The sequence below is a fragment of the Pipistrellus hanaki genome (genome assembly GCF_964339955.1).
Source record: "Pipistrellus hanaki genome assembly, chromosome: X".
Lineage (NCBI taxonomy): Eukaryota > Metazoa > Chordata > Mammalia > Chiroptera > Vespertilionidae > Pipistrellus > Pipistrellus hanaki.
This window is the reverse complement of record NC_140524.1, coordinates 98,622,198-98,649,896: the sequence shown is the minus strand read 5'-3', so window position 1 is coordinate 98,649,896 and position 27,699 is coordinate 98,622,198. Positions and strand designations below refer to the sequence as shown.

General features: G+C 39.6%; 1 protein-coding gene across 7 annotated transcripts; it reads right to left on the bottom strand.

The window, feature by feature from the left end:
• Positions 1-132: 132 nt before the first annotated feature.
• Positions 133-27,699, bottom strand: ASB11 (ankyrin repeat and SOCS box containing 11). 7 transcript variants are annotated; one of them, XM_084869892.1, is made up of 9 exons: positions 27,657-27,679; positions 27,466-27,519; positions 16,627-16,706; positions 12,340-12,447; positions 8,767-8,917; positions 5,885-5,971; positions 5,356-5,490; positions 3,642-3,833; positions 133-724 (listed from the first exon to the last, which is right to left on the bottom strand). In XM_084869892.1, the coding sequence occupies exons 4-9, from the start codon at positions 12,427-12,429 to the stop codon at positions 600-602; spliced, it is 780 nt and encodes a 259-aa protein (XP_084726018.1). In that variant the 5' UTR covers positions 12,430-12,447; positions 16,627-16,706; positions 27,466-27,519; positions 27,657-27,679; the 3' UTR covers positions 133-599. The 7 variants fall into 7 exon arrangements, with proteins under 7 accessions (XP_084726018.1, XP_084726012.1, XP_084726013.1 ...); XM_084869886.1 differs by having other exon boundaries at positions 27,466-27,699; XM_084869887.1 differs by lacking the exons at positions 27,466-27,519; positions 27,657-27,679 and adding an exon at positions 26,371-26,586.

Below are 27,699 nucleotides of genomic sequence, written 5' to 3'. Positions count from 1 at the left end.
GGAAGAAAATTTGATTTTTGAGTGGTGGGGACACAATGCATACACAGATAATGTATCCTAGAATTATACACTTGAAAACTATATAATTTTATTAACCAATGTCACCCCAATAAATTTAAAGAGGCAAGAAAATCAAAATTATAGCAGAGATTTATTCATACAAGGAAAGAAAGGGGGAAAGAGGGAGGGACTAAATCAAGAGAAACACATTTTATAATATTCACATTCATCACAATCTTATTCAACCTGATTTACATGTATCTACATGATACTCAGAATGTTGACCCTTAGATAAATGTAGATCATGAGACTTCAAAATTAGCTTACTATTTTATTCTACTTTATAGGGTTTTTTTTAAAAGTGTCTACAACAAGTGGTAAAAATGAAAGGTTTCTGATTGCCCCTTGATTAATGAGAACATTAAACTAACCATGAGTTTCCACTCCCTACGTGTTTCTGATTCATCAGGGACTTACTCTAACTGGCCTAACTCATTTGAAGACACTGAGAGGTTAGCTGTTGGGCATCTACACTAAGTATCCTGCATACAGCAGGCAACTACCTGATAATTTCCAAGACCTTCCATGGAGAGTTGGGACTACTGGTAGAGGAGGAATCTTTGCAGTGGCTCTGGTAGATGTAGCTTGTGGATGCTTTGATGACACGCTCGACCCAAGCACTTTCGGACACACAGGCGACAGAGCTGGGAAAGAGCAGGTGGGCCTAGAGAAGAAATTAAAATGGTTTGAACTTTGTGCTAGTATGGCCAGGGTTGAGTGTAGGGGAGACCAGAAGACTAGAAGAGGCTGAAACTTTCTAAAAAGATTAAGAGAAGCTGTATCTGCATAGGAATTAGAAAGTGATGTGCAAACACTCAATACACCCAGGATTCCGTTTTTCCCCCCTTAGACAGGGTCATGTTTCTTTAAGTTGAACCTCCTATGATAATTATATTACTGATATTTAAGAATGAGGCTAACTAATATGACAAACCAACAGCCAACATCATACTCAATGGGCAAAAACTAAAACCATTTCCTCTAAGAACAGGATCAAGACAGGGATGCCCACTTTCACCATTCCTATTGGACATAGTACTTGGAAGTGCTAGCCATAGCAATCAGACAAGAAGAAGAAATGAAAGGCATCCAAATTGGAAAAGAAGAAGTAAAACTGTCCTTATTCACAGATGATATGATATTGTACATAAAAAACCCTAAAGACTCTGTCAAAAAACTACTAGACTTAATAGATGAATTTGGCAATGTACAAATTTAACACCCAGAAACCTACACCTTTTTTTTCTACACCAATAATGAACTCACAGAAAGAGAAACTAAAAAAAAAATCCCTTTACCATTGCAACAAAAAAATTAAGATACCTATGAATAAACTTAACTAAGGAGGTAAAAGACTTGTACTCAGAAAACTACAGACACTGAAAAAAAGAGCTAGAGGAAGACATAAACAAATGAAAGAATATATCATGTTCATGGATTAGTAGAATCAACATAATTAAAATGTTCATACTACCCAAAGCAATCTATAGATTCAATGAAATCCCCACTAAAACACCAATGGCATATTTTAAAGACCTAGAACAAACTCTCCAAAAATTTATCTGGAATAAAAAAAGATCCCTGCACAGCAAAAGAGACCATCAACAAAATAACAAGAGAGCCCACTGGATGGGAAAACATATTTGCCAATGTTATCTCCAATAAGGGTTTAATCTCCAAAATCTACAGGGAGCTCATACAACTTAACAAAAGGAAGATTAACAATCCAATAAAAAAAAATGGGCAAAAGACATATATAGAAATTTTTCTAAAGAGGACATAGAGATGGCCAAGAGACATATGAAAAAAAATGCTCAAAGTCACTAATCATCAGAGAGATGCAAATTAAAACAACAATGAGGTATTACCTCATACCTATCAGAATGGCTATCAGCAAAAAATCAACAAGTGCTGGTGTAGAAAAAGGAACCCTTGTGCACTGCTGGTGGGAATGCAGACCGGTACAGCCACTGTGGAAAACAGTATGGACTTTACTCAAAAAGTTAAAAGTGGAACTTCCATTTGACCCAGTAATTCTATTTCTAGGAATATATCCCAAGAAATCAGAAACATCCGTCAGAAAGGATATATGCACTCCTATATTCATAGCAGCACAATTTACAATAGCTAAGATTTGGAAACAGCCTAAGTGCCCATAAGCAGATGAGTGGATTAAAAAAAAACTGTGGTACATCTACACAATGGAATACTATGCTGCTATAAAAAAGAAGGAACTTTTACCATTTTCAACAGCATGGATGGACCTGGAGAGCATTATGCTAAGCGAAATAAGCCAGCAGAGTGATCAGCATAAACTGATGAACAAAAATAGATCCAGAGACAAAGAATCAGTGAACAAACCATCTCAACCTCAGAGGAAGGCAGGGGAAAGGGGGTAAGAGATCAACCAAAGGACTTGTATGCATGTATAATTAGCATAACCAATGGACAGGGACACTGGGCCAGTGGGGGCTTGTCCTGGGGGTGGGAGTGGCCAGGAAGGGGTGGATAGGGAAAAAGGAGACATACTTAATACTTCGAACAATAATAATAAAAAATTAGGCTAACCAGAGGCAAGTTAGAAATGAGGCATATGGTCTAAAGGGAATTTGCTATATTCATGTACCACATGTGCTAATGGATATGAGCTGAAGAGAAAATGCAAATAGAAGCACTAGGCATGCAAGATCCTGAGACAGAACTGCAGAGCAAGGGAAAACAGCCAAGAGGATGTCAGCAGGAAGCCCAGCCTATATGGTCACAGATGCAGTATCAGGGGGGCCTGAACTAAGGGTCCTCCTGTATTGTCTGGCTCTAGCTTCCCAGAAGGTGGTGTTGCATGTGTCCTGATTCACACTTGGAGGGCCCCCCATTTTCACAAGGATCCCAGCTCAATAGAAGATCAGGAGAAAGGACCCAACTCATTAAGACCCCATTATAACCTGAACCTTTGTCTCATGGAGTCATCATGCCTATGACATTAAGCAGCTGAGTTCTAAGGGCAATTAAACTAATGAGAGTCCAAAATATGGTTGAGTATGATGAATGAGCTTTGTACTGGAATACTAGTTATTAAATACAGGGGCGTTTGTAACGTCCCAGTACTTTGTAACCTGACTCTATCAATAAAGATGTCTTTAGTCTGGCCAGAGTGGCTCAGTTGGTTGGAGCATCCTCTGGAGCACTTAAAGGTAGCTGCCTTGATTCCCAGTCAGGGCACATATACATGGAAGGCAACAGATCAATGTTTCTCTCTCTCCTCTCTCTCTCTCTATAAATATAGATAGATAGATGATAGATAGATAGATAGATAGATAGATAGATAGATAGATAGATAGATAAGCAGTTTCTTGCTATGGAAAATACAAAACAATATATCAGTTGTATGTAAATCCCTTTGGTTATAAGTGAATTCATACAGCATATAAAATCCCACCTCAATGATGCTAGGACTTTGTACCTACATGTCACATCCAATTAAAAAGAGAAGAGGAAAAAGGTAAGAAAGCCTAGAGACGAGATAGAAAGGAGAGAGAGAGATGCACTTAAGGAAGAGAAATGGACACCCAGCCATTCCTTACCTTCCCAGAGCAGGAGCACCTGCTCCACTCTGCTTTTCGGGGCCGCCAGATCAAGTGCACTTTTCCCCTGAGCATTTCTGCATTTCAGGTTAGCCCCATAGTCTATCAGCAGGCGGATGACCTCCACACTGGACTGCTTCGCTGCGGCATGCAGAGGGGTGTCCAGCCATTGGCCATGGTCAACATTGGCTCCTTAACAAAGAAGATGGCCATGATTCAACAATAAATGTCAAATGTAGAAACACAATGAGCCTAAAATATAGTAGCTGTATAGATAAAGCCATTTTAAATGCCATGACTGTTTCACAAATATTTGAAAATGTGACATAAGCCTAGAACCTCAGCAATGCCTATTAAGACTCTTACAGAATATTTTGAAGAGCCCAGCCAGTGTTGCTCAATGGTTGAATGTCAACCTATGAAGTAGGAGGTCATGGTTAAATTCCCAGTGCCCAGGTTGTGGCTTGATTCCCAGTAGGGGGTGTGTAGGAGGCAGCTGATCAATGATTCTATCTCATCATTGATGTTTCTATCTCTCTCTTCCTCTCTGAAATCAATAAAATGTATTTTAAAATATTCTGATGATAAAAGTGAATAAAACATTTTAGTCACTTAAAATACTTTACTTGCTCTCCCATATGAACTTTGTGGCATACAAAATTAAATATTTGAAGCTCCGTTTACATGTGATTCTTTTCTTTTTGGCAGAGAACAAAGCTAAGTTTATCTAGTAATTATATTATTCAGAATTCACAAATAATATTTCTGAACTACCATAGGGAGTAGTATATGATAGCAGATAAAAAGAAAACATGAAAAATATTGGGGAGAAAAATTCTTATTTAAAGCCTTTTACTACAAGTTCCACCTTTGTGTCATTGGCTATGTTTGGGAATCTTTAAACAAATAATAGTTTCAAGACATTTTACTTTTCCCTAGACTCTCAGTTTCTGCACATGCCTTTTAGATTTAAAAATATTACTGCCTCAGTCAGGTGGCTCAGTTGGTGAAAAGGAAAGGCAACTGATAGATCACCAGTCAGGGCGAAAAGGGAAGGCAACTGATCTATCAATATCTCTCTCTCTCTCTCTCTCTCTCTCTCCCTCCCTCCCTCCCTCCCTCCCTCTCCCCTGCTCCTTCCCTCTTCCCTTCTCCCCCTTCTTCTCTCTCTAAAAAAAAATCAATAAATATATTTTTTACAAATCGCTAAATAAGCAGGAGTGATCAGACGTAGTCTGTGGCATATGTCTGTTGTTTTTACTATCCAGAATCTTCATGGTAACCACACTCAGATTTCCCCTGAGGAACTATCCTCGTGATTCCTAGTTCATGTGTTACAAATGAAGCCAAGCAATGGCAGTGTAGACTGAAATCTAGGGCTAAGCCAATAAATGTTGTCATGATTGGTTCAGACAAGAGTATGTGACTCATAAAGAGCCAATGAAATACAATTGCTTTTCCCCCTGGGACTTTAATGGGGAAAAGACTCTTGTACTCTCTTGAGACCATCAAGGAGACCCATACCAATTAAACAAATATCAGAGGAAGCAGAACTAAAGAACACAGATACTCATTCTCTGGAGAAGTTGTTTTCAGCATACAAACATGAAATGCTGCCAGATTTTGTCCAGTCTGACAAGAACTTTGTCTTGGAAGTCCATGGGAAACCAGCAAGTTAACAGGTTCTTTTCATGACAAGATTTCTGGAAGTTACCTAATTCTAGAAGTTTCTTCACACAATCTACCCTTTGGTGGGTGCAGGCCACATACAGGGGAGTTCCAAGTTGAGGCACTTCCTGATCAATATTCACGTTATTCGCCAGCAGAATCTCCATGCACTCTCTATGACCTGGTGGAATAGAAGATAAACCTAACTCAAGAAAAAAAAAATATATATATATATACATATATTGACTATCCACAGAATTAAAGGATTCTTTATCTGGAATGGGCTTTAGAAATAACAGATTTCTTTAAGCAGAAAGAATTTTGAAGATCTTAGAAACCTCCAAAACTAAACTATTAGAAAGGGAAGCATGACTCTGTTTCCCCCATTCAGTTCCTCTTTGCAGCCTTTGAGGTAGGTCCAACCAAGGAGCAGAGCTGAAATCCTCTGGAGTGAAGCCAGCAGTTTACAAATAGAGGCTACAAGACCCAGAGGGGTAAATGACTCATCCTATTATTACCCTGAAAAGCCAGGGCTCCAATCCAAGACCAAGCCCTGATCCCTCTCCATTACAAACCTCTCACTTCTTCGCCCATGCATGCAAGGTTGGGTATGATTGCGCCATGTAGTAAAAGCTCCTTCTTTTGGTTAACCTGGAAGATACCTGTGAGAATTAATTTAAATGTACTTCCAAATTCAATGACTAGCAAGAACTTTGTACAAGTACTCTCCTAAGAGAGTTTGCCCAATGAGCTGATAAACATGGTTAATTTGTAGCATATAAGAGAGTTTGCCCAATGAGCTGATAAACTTTTTTTTTTTTTTTCAGGAGCAAATGTGTTTTTCTCTGTGAAGATTTAAACATTTCCTTTAAAATTTTTTTTTATCATTGCTGATTAACTGAACCAAGCTTTTCTTTACAGATAACATAAAAATTAGTTTCACCTCAAACCTGCTTGATTTATCACAAATTCTGAGTTATGTATAAATATGCATTAAAAGCGTACAGATAAGGATTCTGTGGCTTCAAACTATTTTTTTCATATAAGTAAATATTATGCCTGGATGATAACATCAATATGTCAAAGTATTGTCCCAGACTGACCAAGCTTGTTCATAGAGGTTTAAAGCTGTTAAGAATCTATAAATAATATCTAATCGGTACCTAAACCTGGCTGGTAAATACAGGATATCTAATAAATATTGTTGAATAATTCTATCCCTTTTTTGCAGGAGAAACTGATCCTAGTTCAAGTTAAATTTAAGTATTCTCAGGAAGTTTTTAAAAATGAATAAAGTACATAAAAGTAAAATGATTAGCACTACTGTAATAATTTCTAAAATAGTGGACTTTTTATTCATCCTTCCATTCTGTGAAGGTCTCTAACATGCTTTTATGATACAGGAAAAAATATGTAGAGACATAGATACCAAACACAACATATGTAACCATTTAAGCACTGCAGAATTATTTAAGTAATTCAAATCATTCCCAATAGTAATCTATTTTTAAATGTTTAGATGAAATGCAAATAATAGATTAATTTTTACTTCAAATCAATTTTTTAAAGTTTTAAAGATTTTTATATCATTTCCAAAATAGAATATTTCCCTACAACTTAAAGAGCTTATTTAAAGTTTGTGAAAAGCCATCATCAGTTATTAATAAATAACTGTTTATTAAATATATATAGGACATCAAAATCATAGATACACTGAGATTTGGGTCTTTTATTGCATTTATTGGGGTGACACTGGTTAACAAAATTATACAGGTTTCAGGTCCACATCATCTGTACACTGTATTGTGTGCTAACCGCAACAAGTCAAGTCTCTGTCCATCACCATTTACTCCCCTTATATCCTCCTCAACCGCCCTCTATCCCTCTGCCCTCAGCAATCACCACATTGTTGTCCATGTCTATGAGATTTTTCTCCTTTTTTTTTTTTTTACTCAATCCCTCTACCTCCCCAACCCAGCTGTCAGCCTTCTCTCTATCTATGAGCCTGTATCCATTTTGCTTGGTACTTCAGTTTGTACATTAAATTTCATAGAGTGAAATCATATGGTACTTGTCTTTCTCTGACTATTCCACTTAGCATAATGATCTCCATGTCCATCCATGCTATCTCAAAGGGTAATATTTCCTTCTTTTCTATAGCACAATAGTACTCCATTGTGTAAATATATTGATGTTTTTTAATCCACTCATCTACTGGTGGACACTTGGAGACTTCAAAATCTTGGCTATTATAAATAGCCCTGCAATGGACATTGGGTCTTTTGTATCATTTAAAGTAATCCACTCCAAAAGAATTACCAAGTGACATGTTTAATTAATTGGGGCAAATATTTCACTATTGCCTTTTGAAAGAAAGACTTTCACCCCAAATTATACCAGCAAAGGTCACTATTCTACAGTGTTCTAATTTCTCCATTGTATTTTTTTTCATTTTATAATAATATCTTTTTATTTTAAAAATGTATCTTTATTATTAAAAGTATTACAGATGCTCCCCTTTCCTCCCCCCATTGACCCCTCCTCCCCCCTCCCACCCACTCCACGTGTCTTTAAGGCATTATTGTCTGTGTTCATAGGCTGTGCATATAGAGTCTTTGGTTAATCTCTTTCCTCCCCCACCTTCCCTCTAAGATTCCTCAATTTGTTGTGTGCTTCTATGTATCCATTTTATTTCTGATCTCAATATAAGAGAATAATTCAACCACTGGGTAATGGAAATGTTGCTCTTTAAGTATGACCTTTGACAAATGACCTTGGCCTTTCAATGGCATCTTCTTGTTCATGTTTAATTTATGCATAAAACTTTTAAATTCCTTAATTTTATTCTTTCTCCTCATTTCAAAAGTAATGAGGAAACTGAATTCTAGAGTCAACTTTGAGGATTCCAAAGTCATGCTTTTTAATGTTGCAACTTTTTTCCCCCAGTAATTAAGGAAAGTCATTAGCTCATCTAGAGTGTATTGCCTTTTGTGGATAATTGCATTTAATCTTCCATTAGAGAGACTATCAGCCTTGGATTTCAGACACTTTTATAATTTATTTTATGTTAGTGGTTGATATTTTATGGGCTTGGGGGATGAGCTATTCTTTTCTAGTAAGGACAGAGACATAACCACAGTCTGACTCATGGAAGTCACCTCTGCAGTCTTGACTGTACCAGTTGCACCAAACACCAGCAAAGAGCCTTAAGAAAGATTTGTCAAGAGACTGTGCTCAGTAAATGGGACATGAGACATAAAGCCATTCCCAGGTTATAAGAAGAGCTGCTTCATGCCCGGTGGTATTTCATGAAGTTTTAGGCCAATTGGAATTACTGCTGCAGGATTTCTAAGCTACACATAGTATACTGTAAAGATCTAGGTGATCCTTACCACAGATTCATGCAGACTGGAATGAGTCCACCCATGTTCTGTGTGTAATGTGATGTCTCATTTACCTCTCTTTACTGCCTCATGGATGGGGGAAGCCAGGTGCACTTCTAGCTGGGCCTTGGCTCCGAACTCCAGCAGCAGGTTGACGCATGCAGCACTGCCACTACAGCAAGCACTGAAAAGGGGTGTGGCTCCATGAACCGTCACTGCATTGACCTAATGATGGGCAAAGAGAGACCCAGAGGATTTGCTATTTCTCTATCACCATCTCCAAGTTGCGTTCCTATATATCTATATCTACCTGGAGAAACTGCCCATGCTAGTGAATGAGTGAGGGAACTCTACATCATTACAGTATTATGTTATTTAGGTACTATTAGCCTATCAACTCTCACCTCTATAAATAATATCCCAAATGGGGGGAAATGGACAAAGCTTTTAAAATGCATTTGTGGGTATTCCAGAGATTCTTAGGAGTCTCCTAATCATTGAGGAGCGGTCCTATATGGCCCATGGAACCATTAGCTTGGTTCAAATCACTGTTCTCTCTCTCTCTCTCTCTCTCTCTCTCTCTCTCTCTCTCTCTCTCTCTCTTTCTCATTTGGTAAGAGATCTTGGTTGGGATACTAACTTTCTGTGCCTAAGTTTCCTTACATATGAAATGGGGATCATAAAAGAATGTATCTTTTGAGGTTATTGGGCAGATTGAACTACTCTATGTTAAACACTTGGAACATTGCCTGGTGCCCAGTAAACATTTAATAAACAATAATTATATCCACTTTTCATTAATATGTAGCTGACTTCCCTCTCAATCATGAACAAATGTGGCTGAAACCAAAAGTACTAGAGAAATCAACTAGTTTAAGGTCTCAAAATCTGTGCTTGCAAAAAAATATATATTTCCTCAACAACTCCTCACATCTTTCTTTCTTGCCACAAATTACCTTCCTGGACTACCATAATCCATACAAATTTACATATGCCAGCAGTGACTCCTAAAGAGATCATGACCAAGCCAATGGCACAAAGAAAATATCCATTAACATAGTGTTTACAACCATCTCCAGTGCCTACTAGGGATGTGGGAGGCAGTTGGGGATGAGCATGGCTGGGAGCCATCTTTGAGTATTAGAAATAGATTGGAAATAATATCAAGGGAACGAGGCACTCTGGTGGGGAGGCTCTGATAGGATTGAAATACAGGACAATAAGGGCTTGATGTCAAATCATATCGCCTCAACAACTAAGCATATATACTTGTGATAATCAGGATCCTAAATTTCCTTGTTTCAGAAACAAAAAGTATTTTTCCACAGGAGCCAGGATAACCCCATTAAATTAGAAAGTTAAAGATGAGATGCTAAGATGGCAGAGACAGGCAAGGACAGGAAGACATGGGTGTTAATTTATACATTCTAGGGATTTCTAACCTATTTACATTTTTCCTAAAAATATTTTATAGAACTGGTTTGATTTGTTTTTACTAAGTATTATCCTCTTCCTGAATCCAGGAAGTTTTCTAACTAGATTTCCTATAAGTTTCTCTTTCAGTTCAGGTCAGCAAATACTTATTGAGCATCTATTAGGTGCCAATGTTTTTAGAAACAAAGATAAGAAAATTGCTTCTTGTTGAATAGGTTGAATTCTACAAGAGAAGACAAACACAAAAAGTGATCATTTTGATACAACATAGATGCTTTAGACCACTATAGGAACAGGACAAAGGAAAGCATAGACTTGGGAAATATTTAGGAAGTAAAACTAGCAGGATGTTGTGATTAATTAGAATAATTAACGAGGAGATAGAATAAATAGGATGATTCCCGGTTTGGGGCTTGGGAAATAAGGAATATGTTTCATCTGGTCTCTGAGGCTGAGAATCCAAGAGGAGGATCCAGTCCCAAAAGGAAGAATATGATAAGCACAATTGCAGATGAACTGAATTTGAGGTACCCTTGGGACTCATAATTTTGAGGAATTTTTTACTGATTGACCAACTTTCTCTTATCCCATCTGTCATTCTGATTTAAATGTTAAATAATATTTATTGGCTGTTTCCTCATAATATTGCCAAAGGCAAGGGACCATGTCCTACTCTTTTCTTTGCCCCTCACAGAACCTCCCGGAATTGTACCAGCAAATGCTTCTCTATGGCCCGATGTTGTCTGATATTTCCCACCCACAATCTGTCTGTGACTCCAATCATTCAACTTAAAGGAAATGGCCTGCCCCCAACCTTGCCTTGGCCATTACACGTGAGTTGACTAAGACTACCTTGAGGAAACACTACCTAATGGAAATACACAACCACTATGGAATCGGGAAAATCACTTTGCCCACAGAAAACTCTGCTATTCAGTTCTACGTGTAGAAACCCAACCTCCATATAAAATCTAAAGAAAACCTTCGTTAAGCGCTTAACACATTCCAGCTCATTCAAAAACAAAGAATGCAAGGACTTAATTTAAAAATAAAATGATTAGGAAAACAGTATATGGCAACTAAATGTCATTGAGATTTTCAAAAGGTTTTCTTTTATAATTCCACTCTGGTATCTAATTACATTCAGCACCCGAGTCACTCCTTGAAAAAAAAAGAGAGAAAATTTAAAAATAAGATAAAGTCAGGGGTGTATGGTAAGTGGGAACATGGGCCCCTTCTCATGCTCCAACTCCCCCTCCCATCCCGTGGGAAACAAAGTGAAGGCCATCAGTAAGTAGACTGTGAGACCTTGGGCACCCAGCCAGCTCCTCAGTCAAGAAAACAACTAGCAGTTTTTATCTCACACAGCTTGTGTGTAAAAACATCCCCCTCCCCCTGAATGCCCTATTTTTCTCTGGTTTCTGTACTGGGTGGTGATGAGACAATAGCTCCTTTGCCCCCAACTCCCTCCCCCACCCCCTGCTTCTGTGCAGCCCATCCGCAGGCCGGATGGAATTTATTGGTTCAACCAGTAAGTTCTAATAAACCCATGACTTTTACAGCCAGTCCTCTGGCGTATTTCTCTGGGAATCCAAGAACAATACAATGAGGTATTGTGAGACCTTAGCACTGAGCATAACAAGGAGGGGTCACTTCATAAATTATATACATGTCTAACCACTATGCATACACCCAAAACTAATATAAAATAATATTAAATGTCTACTATACTAGGAAAATATTGTTTAACTATATAATTAAAAATAAGATAATGTTAATTTTGTAGGTTTTTTTTTCATTGTACTATTTAGTAAAAGCTCATTCAGTTGAATAATTTTGCTCAAAAAGTAGTTGTTGGTTTAGAGCTTTGAATTAAAGGTGGGTTTCTTTGTTGTCCTTTAAAAATATGTTCTTTCTAGTGTTTTACAATAAAATTTCCAAGATCAGTTTTCAAATGACTTTAGTTGAAGTTTATTTTTTAAAAGGCAACATAACAATTTCAAGATTCCTGTGAATTACCTCATCTGAATGTTCACACATGGACATAGAGGCTGAAGAGAGAGAGAGCATCAAGCAGCAGTGTCTTCATGACCATGCAGAAATACAGATAAAGATGGGGCCAGACCCGCACACCCACAGCACGGTAAGTCATGTCTCAGACAGCAGTGCCTGCACCTGTGTAGACAGACCTGCGAGGTGGGGACGTTACGCACCTTTGCACCGTTTTCCAATAAGGCTTTGGCACAGGCAACGTGCCCTCCAAGGCATGCCTCGTGGAGGGAAGAAACCCGGTTAATTGTCATGAGGTTCACATTGACACCCTAAAATGTGGAGAGAAGTGGGTTAAAGGTTGCATGAGCAATAGCAATGAAGGCAGTGTTGTTGGACATGTTTTTATTGGCCTATGGCAGTGGTCAGCAAATTCCTTAGTCAATAGAACCAAATATCAACAGTACAATGATTGAAATTTCTTTGGAGAGCCACATTTTTTAAACTCAAACTTCTTCTAACACCACTTCTTCAAAATAGACTCGCCCAGGCCGTGGTATTTTGTGGAAGAGCCACACTCAAGGGGCCAAAGAGCCGCATGTGGCTCGCGAGCTGCAGTTTGCCGACTACAGGCCTATGGGGATCATATAGAAAGGAGAAAGGGCCATGACCAAGGAATCTAAATATGGCAGTGGGGGCCTTGAATTCATTAATTCACCTAATGCTAATTCAGCATTGTATTTAGACACAGATCTCTCTCCCCCAAGAGCCTAGTGGGGAAACAGAAATGGGGGTGGGGGCAGCAAAATATTGCTGTACAGGATGCATGTTCATATTTCAATTGGGAGCTCAGGGCATATCCTTGAATCTGGCTTGGAGAGTAAAAGAAACCTTCACATATGTGGTAGTATTTAACTAAGACTTGAAGCATAAAAAATGTCAAGCTAGGGAGGCAAAAAGAGAGGGGGAGAAGAAGAGAGAGAGGGGGATAGAGAGAGAGAGAGAGAGAGACAGAGAGAGAGAGAGAGAGAGATGTTGACCCTTAAACAATGCAGCAAGTAAGGACCCTAACCCCCATGCAGTCAAAAATATGTCTATAACTTGACTCCCCAAAATTTAACTACTAATAGCCTGTTGTGGGCCAGAAGCCTAACTGATAACATAGCTGATTAACACATACTTTGTGTGTTATATCTATTGTATCCTGTATTCTTACGATAAAGTAAGCTGGAGAAAAGAAAATGTTATTACGGAAATGATAAGGAAGAGAAAACACACTTACAGTACTGTAATCGGACTGGAAACAGAAAGATGACCCCCTGCTTAAGATTAGAAAGTAAAGTTGATGGTGCTTCCAGGGCTCACATGCCACAACTCCACTGAGTCGGAAAGTCTGTAGTACCAGGGTTAGAGGCCAAGGGTTTGTCCTATCCCATCTCCTCACCTAGCTCCCAGCAATCTGCCCAGCCCTAGCACACAAACCCTTCCATACTGCCATGCTCACCTTCCTTGTCTTGGAGTCCAGGTGACAGAGGGCAGGATCAGCCAGCCGCTGCCCAACTCTGACTGCATGCCCTGATTGTAACTTGGCCCTTACCATCTCCCCCCAGGATTACCACTTTCTATATGTGAAAAGAATTAGGTCCCTGGCTGAGTTGTTTTTGATACTCTGCCTTGTAACTGACCTGCTGAAAGCTACCCAACCCTGGTGCATGACCCTGAACCCAAAACCCCAAGTGAAGTACTCACCACCTCTTTTTAAAAAATATATATTTTATTGATTTTTTACAGAAATGGATAGAGAGTTAGAAACATCAGTGAGAGAGAATCATCGATCAGCTGCCTCTTGCACACCCCCTACTGGGGATGTGCCCGTAACCAAGGACCATGCCCTTGACCAGAATCGAACCTGGAACCTTTCAGTCCACAGGCTGACGCTCTATCCACTGAGCCAAACCGTTTTCAGCTACTCACCACCTCTTGACAGACCTCCATAATGCTGCCTCTCCCTTTCCAATATTGCCTATCCCTTCACCTTAGGGGTTTTCTATGCCTCCTTAGTCCCGCCCATTTTCATGTCCTGAATATGACATTACTCCACAGCTGTGCTATAGATTTCAAGTTGAGTATCGAATACAATTTTAAAAGTCCTTTTACCTTTCCCCATATTATATGTTTTCAAGAAAAGAAAAAACAGGCTAGTCCACAAGGTGGCAGCTATGTGCCAGAAAAAAATTAACAAACTGATCAGTGCAAACTCAAAATCCCTGAAATCGTAGACATGTAATGCTGAGCAAGCCTGAAAGAATATTGAGAGTGCATCACCTTCACTGTGCATGAGAAATCGGAGAAGCAGAAAGTTGACATTATTAGCGAGACTTGAGGCTCCCCAGCTGGCAGTGACAGTGGCGTGACTATGAGGAGCTCCTGATTCTTGGTTGAGTGTTTTACAGCACACCACACTATCTTAATGTAACATAAAATGGAGTAATTCATTTTGGCTAGTGAATAAAAGCAAGGAAGTGAGGGGTATTGAGGAAAAATTGAACTGCTCTATGAAGAATGCTCCCTAACATGTTTAAGCACACTGTAGAAACCAACATGCTTATGAAGTCTAGTTAAAAATAAAGACATGCTCAATGCAACATGGGATCCTGGAAAAAACTGGTATTAACCCAAATAGTCTGTGGTTTAGCTGATGGCATTGGATCGGTGTTGATTTCTTTTTTTTTTTGTTTGTTTGTTTGTTTTTTACTAAAGTATCACGGCTATGTAAGATGTCAGCACTAGGGAAAGTTGAGGGAAGGGTATTTGGGAACTCGCTGCACTATCTTTGCAATGTTTCATAAACATTATTCCAGCGCTAGCCTGTTTGGCTCAGCAGTTAGAGTGTGGGCCCTTGGATTGAAGGGTCTTGGGTTTGATTCCAGTCAAGAGCACACACCTTGGTTGCAGGCTTGATTCCCTGCCCCAGTCAGGGCATGTGTGGGAGACGATCAATTGATGTGCCTCTCTCACATCAGTGTTTCTCTCTGTGTGTTTCTACCCCTCCCTTCCATTCTCTCTTTCAATCTAAAAAAAAAAAAAAAAAAAAAAATCAATGGAAAAAATATCCTCGGGTGAGGATTAGCAAAAGTAAATAAATAAATAAATAAATCCAAAAATACATTTATTAACAATACTAATTAAAGTATTAAAGTGGGAGTCTGAGAGAAGGTAGATGTAAAACTTTTTTTTATTGTAGACCTTTCTTATATCATTTTAATTTTTGTACTATGTTACATGTTAAAAATAATCAAATAAAATGTAAAGTGCTTAAAAATAAACAAGCAAGGGATATAATAAAGTATAAAGCCTATTTGATCATTACTGGCAGTTTGCTTTTTGCCTCTATTTTCTTAAAAATGGAGAAAACTCATAAAGGAAAGGGAAAAAAGGCAAATGCGAGTACACACACACACACACACACACACACAGAGCAGGGTGCTCAGCTGTTTAAATTCACAATGGTAAGGAAGCCAGATTTGGCGTTAGCTAGAATGTGGAAGAAAGATTACATGACTGGCCTCCTCTGTACACACACAGATGCTAAAACTAACAAAGCAAATGGAGCGCACACACTTTCACTCGTTTCGCAAATATTTACAAGGCCACTGCTCATTGTTCAAGGGATACAGTTATCAATAAAGTAGCCTTAAGAACTAAGACTTTAATCATTCTTCCCAAAGGAGAAGATGTACACGATTGTTAATCTATTTTAATGTTTGCTCTTGAAATAGCGGTGTATTGCTGGGGTGGGCAGTCTCTAAGATGGCTCCCAGTGAGCCCTGATTCTAGCACTGGCTCACTCGTATTATCCCCTGAGTGTGGGCTTGATTTACTGACTCACATCCAATGAAGAGACTATGGAAGAAGTAATGAGACTTCCCATTGGACCTCCTCCTTAGACACTCTTGTGCTCTCTTCGAGGGATGCCGGCTGCCACCTCATCATGCAGGCATCCCATGGAGAGGCCCACGTGGCAAGGAACTGAAGCAGCCACGTGAGGTGAGTGAGTTTGGAAACAGATCCTTCCTTGGTTGAGCTCTGAGATAACTGCTGCTCTTTGGCCAACAGAAACTGTGAGACTCTAGGTGTCTGTTGTTTCCAGCTCCTACGTTTTGAGGTGATTTGTTACACAGCAGTAGCTGACTAATGCCACTTCAGGGCTGCTGCCACGAAGGACATGGGAGAATTTAAGATGAGTTAGTGCCACATAAATTGGAGGACATCTCCCATCAGCTTCGCAGGGAAACTTCCTATGAGATAAGAAGGAGGCCCAGAAGGGGAAGGATGGAACTGGGCAGAAAGTGAGCCAGTTTTCCAAGAATAGAGAGGCAGGAGGAACAAATGGTGAGCTGGAAGAGGATACATACCCCTGACATGGCTATGCTGGTATCCAGGCAAAGCTGATAAAGAAGGATGCTTGCTTCTAGCAGAAGCACAAAGGATCCAGTCTACAGTTTACTTACCTGTGCAATTAAGGTTTTAAGGGCCAGTAAGCGCCCCTGGGCTGCAGCTTCATGAAGTGGGGATCGATCAGCCCAGCAGTCTGAAACACAAAGCAAACTCAGTGTCAAGGTCTGGAGTCTTCCTGCAGCTCATCCATGCTGCCCACCCACTGTGAAAGGAAGTTAGGAGGAAGAAGAGGACAGCTTGCACCAAGCAGCAGGCTCTCTTGTCAGTCACTTTCAGGCTGACAAGCCACTGCGTGTATAGTCCATTAGTTTGTCGGTGGGTGCAGAGGGAGAGCACAAACTCTCTGGCTTTTGTGGTTGGGGGCCAGTTTAAACAAGCAATAGATGTAGTCTAGTGCTTGAATCAGTAGTTTTAAATAAAGTGAATTGAAGGGCCAAGCTGGACAAAGAGCTTCCCCAGTTTCATCTTTCCCCTGCCTCTCACCCTTACCTCTACTCTAGATTCAACAGCTTGTCATGTACCGTGAAGGAGATTCTAGTGGGTCAGCGGAAATGGTCTTGGTCTAAATTCCTTAGGGAATTGTCCCTGTTTCATTTTGGTAATGAAGCATATGTATCATCATAATGCAGAAAGTCCTTTTTCAGAGGACATAAGTTTTTCCCTAAACAGCGTTGTTGGGGGGTGGGGTTTGACGGTAATGGCTAAGCATGAGGCCAGTGGATCCCACTGCCTGGGTTAAAGCTCTTCCTTGACCACTTTCTCCGCCAAAATAGGCAAGTTACTAAAATTATTTGAGCCTCCATTTCCTGGTCTATAAAATGAGGGTATAGTAGTCTAGTATTTAGTGAGTGCTCTGGTCTCTCAGTAGGCCAATAATATATACTCATAATGGTAGGTGTTCAAAACAATTTGCTAATAAGTACATATGGTAAGACAGTGCTCTAGGGAACAGCTTCAGAACTTCCTTAGAAACATAGTTCTCTTGTTATTGCTAGTCAGCAAACAAGACTAACCAGCTTACATGGGCATTTAAGATGTAACCCTCTGTTAAACATGCCAAAGGGCAATCGATCATCTGTTTCAGAAGGAAACCTACTCTGGTTTGCAAAATTTGGGCATTCATCAAATTATAATTGTGCTCTTCAAACACTGAATAGCAGATGATAAAGATTTGGATTTAACAAAAAGGGTCCATCTTATCAACCTTCCTAGGTGATCCTGATGGGGTGTGTGGGGAGGGGGGGAGGAATGAGCAGATAAGAACACATATGTAATACCTTAATCAATAAAGAAAAAAAGAATAATAAAAAAAGAATTCTGGTTTCTCCATACCTGCTACCTTGACAGAAACAATCCCACTAAAGATGGAATGAATGTGAATTTGAGGCCTCAGAGACAAAGTAAATTTTTTCAATTGATGAGAATCGGGGCTATACACAGTTCAGTAAGCTCTCTTCGTAGCTTGAAACTCAGGTTTTATCTTCTTTAACCCTTTAGGGTATAAATAGGGGGAAAGCTTGAATGAACTCTATAGGGTTGGATTGAAATTGTAGTAATTGGTATGAAAATGTGACCGTGTGTGTGTGTGTGTGTGTGTGTGTGTGTGTGTGTGTTATGTATGTGTTTATAGATGTATGTTATAGGGCTCCTTGGAGAAATGGCTGATTCCAGGGCTGGTCCAGGAAAAATGTAAGATGGACCTCAAATACCTTCCCAGAAAGTATGGAAGTGCTTAATAATGGGATAATTCAAAAAGACACAGAAGCTGGCTTGAAGGGGCTTCCACTAGCCAAATATGGAACAATATAAGCATCAAAATAAACAGTGATACTAAATGATACTTAGTGATACTAAGAGATTAAATAATAATTTAATTCCTATTAATAAAATAGGAATCTATAAGTCCTCATTATTAATTTATTATACCAATTATTATATAATTTATTATATGAATATATTATATAAATTGCAAGAAAGTTCTTTCTTAGAGTAAAATTCTAAATCAGAAATGTAGAATAATAGAATCTGCCCCAAATTATCTCCCCATAAAATAATTACCAGTTATAAAAGCAACAGAGGTAATTTTACAGTCAAACAAAATTGTGGAAAGCACTTTACCTAAGGCAGTGGTCGGCAAACTGCAACTCGAGAGCTACATGCGGCTCTTTGGCCCCTTGAGTGTGGCTCTTCCACAGAATACCACGGCCTGGGCGAGTCTATGTTGAAGAAGTGGCATTAGAAGAAGTTTAAGTTTAAAAAATGTGGCTCTCCAGCTGAAACCGGTTTGGCTCAATGGATAGAGCGTCGGCTTGGGGACTGAAAGGTCCCGGGTTCAATTCCGGTCAAGGGCAAGTACCTTGGTTGTGGGCACATCCCCAGTAGGGGGTGTGCAAGAAGCAGCTGATCGATGACTCTCTCTCATCGATGTTTCTAACTCTCTATCTCTCTCCCTTCCTCTCTGTACAAAATCAATAAAATATATATTTTTTAAAAATGTGGCTCTCCAAAGAAATTTCAATCGTCGTGCTGTTGATATTTGGCTCTGTTGACTAATGAGTTTGCCCACCACTGACCTAGGGGATTGAAGTTCACATCAGAAATGATGGACACAAGTTGGCCATGTGCCATCTGATGGAACACAATGAGCAGCATCATGTACCATGGCAGGCATGCAATGTAAAGAACACAGCACAGCTCTGTGATACTCCTGCTCAAAACGCATAACCCAAATCTAATAGGAACACCGTTAACCAACTCAAACTGAAGGACAGTCTACAAAATAACTGGCCTGTAACCAGTCCAAAGAGGGACTGACAGACTGTTCCAAACTGAAGGAAGCTAATGAGACGCAACATCAAAAGGCAACATGTGTACCTGGATTAGAGTTTTTTGTTACCAGGGACGTTAGGACAGTTGGGAAAACATCAGTGGGGTCTCTGGGTGAAGTGGGAATTCTTTGTACCACTCATAACTTTTCTGTCATTTTAAAATTAGTTTAAAAACAAAAAAGAGTGTGTGTGTATATATATATAATGTTATATATAAATAAAATCACTAGTGTTTCCATACTCCAGATATATGTAATGCTTTTATAAAAAACAAAAACAAAAAATAGCCCAGTAGGTATGGCTCAGTGGTTGAGCATCGACCCGGGAGATCAGGGTTCGATTCCTGGTCAGGGCACATGCCCAACTTGCGGGCTTGATCCCAGTAGGGGGTATGCAGGAGGCAGCTGGTCAATGTTTTTTTTTTTTTTCTCTCTCTCTCCCTTCTTTTCTCCCTCTCTCTCTAACAATCAATAAAAAATCATATTTCAAATCTACTTTGAAGAAAACCAGATATAATTGTTTCATCTCCACTTGTTCCTGAGTGAATTAAAAGTTAATGAGCGGCCCTTGCTTGTGTACTCAGCGGTTAGAGCATCAGCCTGAACTGAAGGGTCTAGGATTTGATTCTTGGTCAAGGGAACTACCTGGGTTGGTTCGATCCCCACCCTCGTCGGGGTACATGAGGGAGTCAACCAATTGATGTGTCTCTCTCACATTGATGTTTCTCTCTCTTCTTCACTCGCCCCCTCCCTTCTTCCCTTCCACTATCTCTAAAAATTAATGGGGAAAAATCAGGTGAGGATTAACAACAACATAAAAAAGTTAGTGAGTGGAGTATTTTTAAATCTCTTGGACATTTACTTATAATTTGCATAAACTGAGAATCAGATAATGTATGCATCCTCACTTGGTCAGTCTTGGGTTTCTTGTAATACATCTCCATATCATCCATATGAAGCATATATCATATATGTTACATGTCGCCCTCTAGCCTAACTGCTCTTGGACACCGGGGTTTCGAGAACATTCTTCACCCCTGGAAGGTGACACAGCACCCTGACCAATGAAAGAAGCAAACCCACAGCCTTCTGTTATTCCTTTGTTCTAACAATAGCCAGTCAATCAAAGTCACCTAAAGGTACTCCAAGTATCTGATTCAAAAATAAAAATAAGATTTCAGTGGTAACGCACCATTATTAACTTAGGATGTCAACATGAAATGGCTTCATTATTGGTAAAACTTGCCTCCACACGGGCTGTGGTGCCGTCCCCGTTCCCCGGGAAGCAGGAACCATGGCCACATCTGCATCTTATTTCTAGTGATTCTGTTATTCATTAGTCCCATAAGACCCACTCTGCACAAGCCAGAGAGTTCTCACAAAAAAATAACAGTGAGTGAAGGAAGCCAGGCACAAAAGAGCGTGTGCAATGCGATTCCTTTCTATAAAGTATATAACAGGGCCAAACTCACCTTGGGTGTCAGGATTGCAAAGTGCCTGAGGGGGGCAGGGGCTGACTGGGGGAGGACCTGGTGCGGACCATGCTGATAATATGCAAGCTCTTGCTCTCAGAAGGTGGTATAGCTGATTGTGTCTGCTTTGCGAAAAGTGTCCAACTGTTCGCTTAGGATGTGTGCGCTTGTCTGTATTTACATCAGACTTCAATGCAGAGATTTAAAAATGACCCGTTTTAAATGACCAGCTGCGCTCTGCTCCTCTGCCAGCTCCCAGGCAGGGTACGGCCCTCTCTGCAGCCCCAGCAGCTGGAGGGAGAAAATCAACATGTTCTCAAGTAGGTCCGCTCTTGGTTCTTCTAGGTGCCAGTTCATCTGGTGTCTTAGGAGTAGGGGGAACTGGGAGACAGAGAAGATGTCTTCCCAACTAACAAAGAACAGATCGGCCCTACTCAGTGGGCCTCAACAATCCCAGGCTCCTTTGCTGTGTACTGGCATTTGACCACCTCTTCTAGAGTCCACCGTCCATGCAGCGTCCTCTGATGCCTCTTACTCCCACCCGTGCTTCTGAGGTTGTGGCAAGCCCGTGGGGCCATCACCCATGCCACCAAGAAAGAAAGAATAGCAGGTTGTCTTGGGTTTCTCTCTCACCCACCAATGCTTTCCGAATCTATTCCCCTATTTGGAGAGGACAGGGGGTAGTTCAGTGAGTTATCTAAGCACACTTCTAATTTGAGAGTAAAACACCAGGTTCCTACTGGAAATACACTTATAAGAATGATCTCACTCATCTAGGGAAAATGGTGAACAACATAGACTGATGAACAAGAACAGACCCAGAGATAAGAAGCCATGGGTCAGACTGTTGGACTTCAAAGGGAGGGTGGGGATAAAAAGGAGAGATCAACTAAAGGACTTGTGTGCACACATATGAGCCTAACCAGTGGACTATAGGGTGGTGGGGGCATGAGTGGGGGGGATTGGAATGAGGGGTTGAGGACAAATATGTGATACCTTAATCAATAAAGAAATGAATTATAAAAAAATAAAAAATAAATAAGATAAATAAAATAAAACAAAACAAAACACCAGGCTCCCTCCTGGAGCTCATATCCCTTGGCTTTCAATAGAGGGGGGAGAGCCTGTGTCATGAACTGAAACGCCCCCAAATGCATAACTCCCTTGCCCCCCATGAAGAGATTTCACTTCTAGTCAGTGGGAGAAATAGGACTAACATCCAGTTTGAGATTTCAGAACATACCCTATTCTGGTTTTCAGAACCACTGGTTTTTAAATTCTGCCTGTCCTCATGAGAGATGGACTTGTCTGGAGTGCTTTGCTAACACCCACCTTCTCTCTATAGATAATGTGAATGAAGCCAATCACATCACCTTATGTGTAGAAATAATTTTTGTTTCCAAATTAGAAACAAAACCAAGTCACCTTCCTAATCACATTGTTCTCTAGCACTTGCTCAGATCTTGAAGAGTTTTCTCACAAAACCCTTTTCCAGAAAATTCTGCCAAGGTGGGCTCTCTTGCTTTTCTACTCTTATTCCCAACACTCAGTCTATCACTCTTATCATTCCTGTTTTGCAAATTGGAGCTAATGGTGAGAAATTAAGGATAAAAGTTATTTGGCAGCTAGGGAGTTTTTCCATTCCTTGCAGGAAATATGCAACCAAGCTCTCCAAATAAATGAATGCTTAAGTAGGAATCAGTCACTCTCTTCTGAGATAGTCTATTTTTACTTATTTGGCGGAATGCCCGCATCACAGGGCTGCAAGCATGTTATGAGGATAGTTTACTCTACAGATATGTTTACTTGTTCCTGATGAGGCGTATGGAAAATGTTCAAGTACTTTTTCACTCCCCCCCACTTTGACTTTTTCTCAGAATATGATTTATATCTCTACTTACAAGACTCTGAATAACAATTTCATGACAACTTTCAAAACAGTAGATTTCAATAACAAAATTGGTTCAGATGGAAAACAGTTGCCTGCATTTCAAGTGTTCAAGATAAAAATCAATTATTATTTTTGAAAGTTTTTGCAAAAATTCCAACAAGTACCTGAGATTACTGGTTAGTTGTGTGTGTGTGTGTGTGTGTGTGTGTGTGTGTGTTAGGTTAATCCTCACTCAAGGATATCTTTTCATTGGTTTCTAGAGAGTAGAAAGGAGAGGGAGAGATAGACAAACATTGATATGAGAGAGACACTTCGATTGGTTTCTTCCTGCATGTGCCCCGAATAGAGCCTAGGATAGAGCCTGCAACCAAACCTGGGACCCTTCAGTCTGCAGGCTGCTCTATCCACTGAGGCAAACCAGCTAGGGCTGGCTTGTTATTTTTTTAAAATATATTTTATTGATTTTTTGCAGAGAGGAAGGGAGAGGGATAGAGAGCTAGAAACATTGATGAGAGAGAAACATCGACCAGCTGCCTCCTGCACACCCCCTGCGGGGGATGTGCCCGCAACCAATGTACATGTCCTTGACCGGAATCGAACCTGGGAACCTTTCAGTCTGCAGGCAGGCACTCTCTTCACTGAGCCAAACCAGTTTCAGCTGGCTTGTTATTTTTTAAAACATATAGCCATCTGATTATAATATCTATCAATAGTTCACATGAAACAATCACTTCCCATTAGTCAAGTCCCCAAATCATATGAAGTAATATATTCTCCTGTATCATTTATCAAAGAAAACAAAATCCTAAAGGGATTTCAATTTTGAACCAAAATATAGGCAAGGGACTAGTGCAGTTTGCTGACCACTGACTTAGACTCTCGATTCCAATAATTACAGGCTGTTGTTGTTCTTGTGACTAAGCCCCTAACCAGTGGTTGGCAAACTCATTAGTCAACAGAGTGGCAAACCACGGCTCTCGAGACTCATGTGGCCTGCAAGCCGCAGTTTGCTGACCACTTGCCTAGTGGAATTAATGATATTTTAAGCAACACAAAGGTAATTATAAAAAAAAACATACAATAAATTTCCTGAGATACCTAAGATATCCTATATAATAAAGATGTAATATGCAAATGGTCGTCACACTGTGAAGTATAATGACTGACTGTGTAATGACCTTTTCACGAATCAGCAGGAGGGTGGGGCAGTGAGCTACAAGCGGGTAGCAGAGAGTTACAGGAGGGGGCAGGGCAGCAAGCTATGAGGGAGGGGTGGAAGTAAGGAGGGTAGGGGAGCTATAGAAGGGCAGGGCAACAGGTGGAGAGCTTCTGGAGGGCAGCAGCGAGCTACTGGTGCACGAATTCATGCGCAGGGCTACTAGTTATAATATAATTGAGTTAAAATGCACTCTGTTTAGAATACTCAGCTCTGGCCAGGAGGTGAACCACAGTCAATGGACACCTTTTTGCAGTGTTTCCTTTAAACCTATTAGGAAAAGGTGAGCTGGGTTAGGTAACAGGTGGGGAGGTAGAGTCCCTACTGAGAACTGGTTGTCCCAAATTGCAAAAGCCAGCAAGCACCTGTGATGTGTAATCACTCAGATGATGGTTGAGCCAAGGCAGAAGAAACAAGAATAGAAAACTAGACAGAAGATAAGGTACGAATGTACCAAACGCAGGAAAATCCTGTGCAAATGGGAAAAATGAGAAAAACGAGTCAGATTGATGAGTCTGGCTGAGGCGTGGCCATCAAATCAGGGTCAGTCCTTTTAATTTAGAACAAGGGCAACTAGTTTTAAGATTAACACTTAGAATAGAATCAATCTTTTAGCTGAAAACAGCCCTTTTAAAAATGCAATAATTGTATAATATCTTATCTACCATTATAAAATCCCCCAAATTCTAAAAACCATGTTTCACCAAGGTTGACTCAAACTCCTTTGGCAGCAAAACGTGGCCAACACTAAAGTTAAGCAACTTATTTTTAATTTTGTATTTTCACTTGGTATGTGTATTTATATGTTCACTATGGAAATATCAAAATGTTTGACTATGGGAGGCAGCTCTAGGCCCAGCTGGGAATGCTATGCAATATACACTATATACCCTATGTAATTGTTCTAGTATCCCCCGAAACTCCTGAATCCTATCTGGTCCAAGGGTTATGAAAACACATTATCAACCTGTATCTATACTTTATTTTTATTAACTTTGATGACCAAGTTGCTGGACATAAATACGGCTTTAGTTCTGGCCATATTAGCAAAAGTTGAAAAATCATACGCCACATCTCTCTGGAGAAAGACAACACCTGAGGAAAATCTACGGGATGAAGGTGGGATCCAGTGACCTGTCTGGTGCTCTAAATATAATGTCAAGGGCCAATGACAATGTTTCAAAATATAAATTTGACAAACTACACAAAGCAGCCTGAAAAAAAGCAAAATAAAATAAGCAACCATAGCTTAACTCAATCCTGACAAGTTATCTACAAATGTAATAGCTTAAACCATATAAGACATATTGAATGATGTATTCCAGAATGAGAAATTAAAAAAAAAATTTCCCCAAAAGATTTTACAAAGGAAAAGAAGATATTTAATAAGAGAGATGACGCCAGATGCTGTTTCCAAAAAAATGCCAGCACCTACGACAGGTTCAACTGTGCCCTGGCTAAGCATTTTCCTGCCCTCCACTTGTTTTAGATAGCAATGATGATAATGTACAGGAACATAATATGCTATTGGAATTTTTAAAAAGTAACCTTCCTCAGACTTTGCTAATTTAATTAGCTAACGTACTAATTCAATGTTATATATTTTCCCAACAAACATTAGACCAATGAACAGCAAAGGCAATTTCAGGTTCGAGTTGAATCCTTGCACAAAATTTTGTTCTTCATTTTCAAATGTCAAGCATCTGACTGCTAACAATGTCAACAGAAAACAGTGTTAGAACATTGCAAAAACCACTGTTTCTAGCATGTTACTACCTGTCTTATTATAGAAAGCCTTCTTTTACCAAATCTGGGTGTACTCTCTACTATGGGCATAAGTGTGTGTGCACACCCACGCGCGCGCGTGTGCGCGCACACACACACACACACACACACACACAGGAAGAAAATTAAACTGAGAAATAAACATGCACTCTCCTCTGTTGCCTCTGGTTCATGATAACTGAAAAATATAGCTTTAAACACTATGCTACTTGCAAATTAAATGAATACAATCCTAGGACCTTGAACAAATACATTTCAGCTAAAAAATAAATGAGCTCAATTAAAGAGGTTCACATTGTGGCCCCAAACTTAAACCATGCTTCCATAGATTCTGTTAGAAAACCCTTCCAAGAGTGTACTTGATCAAGGGTCACAAAGACAAAAATAATGCACACGAGCAACAGAAAACATTTTAAGGCTCTTGCCAACAATGACTTTGTTGGACTTGAACTAATTTACACCATGAGAACCATGTATCTATGAGAACATCAAAACTGTGTTACTGAAACGTTTAAACAGGCCCTGCCCAAATTTACATATTAAACTAGAAAATAGCTTTTTCAGGTCATACTAAGCTTGAAGCTAAAGGGAGTTTGAGCAACATACCTCCCTGAAATGTGTGGCAAATGTAATCCCCAAAAGAAATCTCTTTCCACACTCCGGACCTTCTGGCACTTCCTGAAACTTCCACATTCTTCTCACTTTCCCCAGATAATTGAAGCATTCTGATGCTTCGTCTCTGGAGGTCTTATTTCCTTGGAATAAGACTGCTGTTATCTAATGTCTTCCATGTCCTCTAGTGTATTCTAACCACAAAGCATTGGTCTATTTTGAAAGAGAACCCTAGATGCAAATAGAAATGGATACCAGATAAAGACTGATGTAATCCTGGAACCCTAGGAACACCAAAAACACATAGGGAAATCCCAAACTGTTTATGAATAAATGCTCCTCTATTGAGAGAGGATCCTGGCAGTGGCGAGGATATCTGACTCATTTACTTTTGTAGCATCTTACTACAATTAAGTTGCATCATTTCTTTGTAGGACACTAAGTTCTACAAAGCAGGAGATTTCAAAATGTTTTACCTGAATGTTGGCATTTCGTATAATAACCTTTGTTTGCGGTGCTTTGCATGGTACTGAGTAAAATGGGTTTAGTAAAATCTTTTTCCTTATAGTGACAAGTGGCTAATCAATTCGGATTGCAATGGCAGCACCAAAATAAACACAACTTGCCACCTTTGCTGCTTTAAACCAAACTTCTTGGTCATTCTATTTCCTGAGAAAACTCAGGTTTGTCCTAAGGCATTGTTCACATTTGATTAAAAATACTAAACACAATAATCCTAGATGAGTAACTTTTTAGGTTAGTAGAAATAAGGTTTCTCAAAATACTTTTAGAAAGCCACTACTTTAATTACTTCTTAAGTAGTAACTCTTAATTGAAGAACTACCATGCAGAAACTATAGCTGAAAATCCTTCACCACTGGTGTAGTCAACACCATTTGCAACTTTAAATAATATATACTAATATATCTATATTTTTTAAATTACCCACTCAAAGCCAAAGTATAAATTAAGTCTGCCTTCTAGAAATATTATATATAGAAGTTATCTGGGAGGTTTTTAAACAATGTGTACTGCGACTCAAGACTCTATTCTCATGCATCAGCTTTTTAACAAACGCTGTCTTTTTACCTGATATTCCACCATAGATCTCTTCAGCTATCCTAGCTGCTTCTTTTCTATTTCCTTTGACGACATAGAAATGGGTTAGGAGAGCCAAAAAAACTTTAATTAAGAGCTTGAAGAAAAGAAAAGTAGCAAACATGGTAACAAAAATGTTTTTAAAGCCATAGAAAGGAGAACCATCTTCCATTTTGGCTTACACTCTGCACAGGTTCTCAGGACTGCGAAATTTCACTGCGTTGT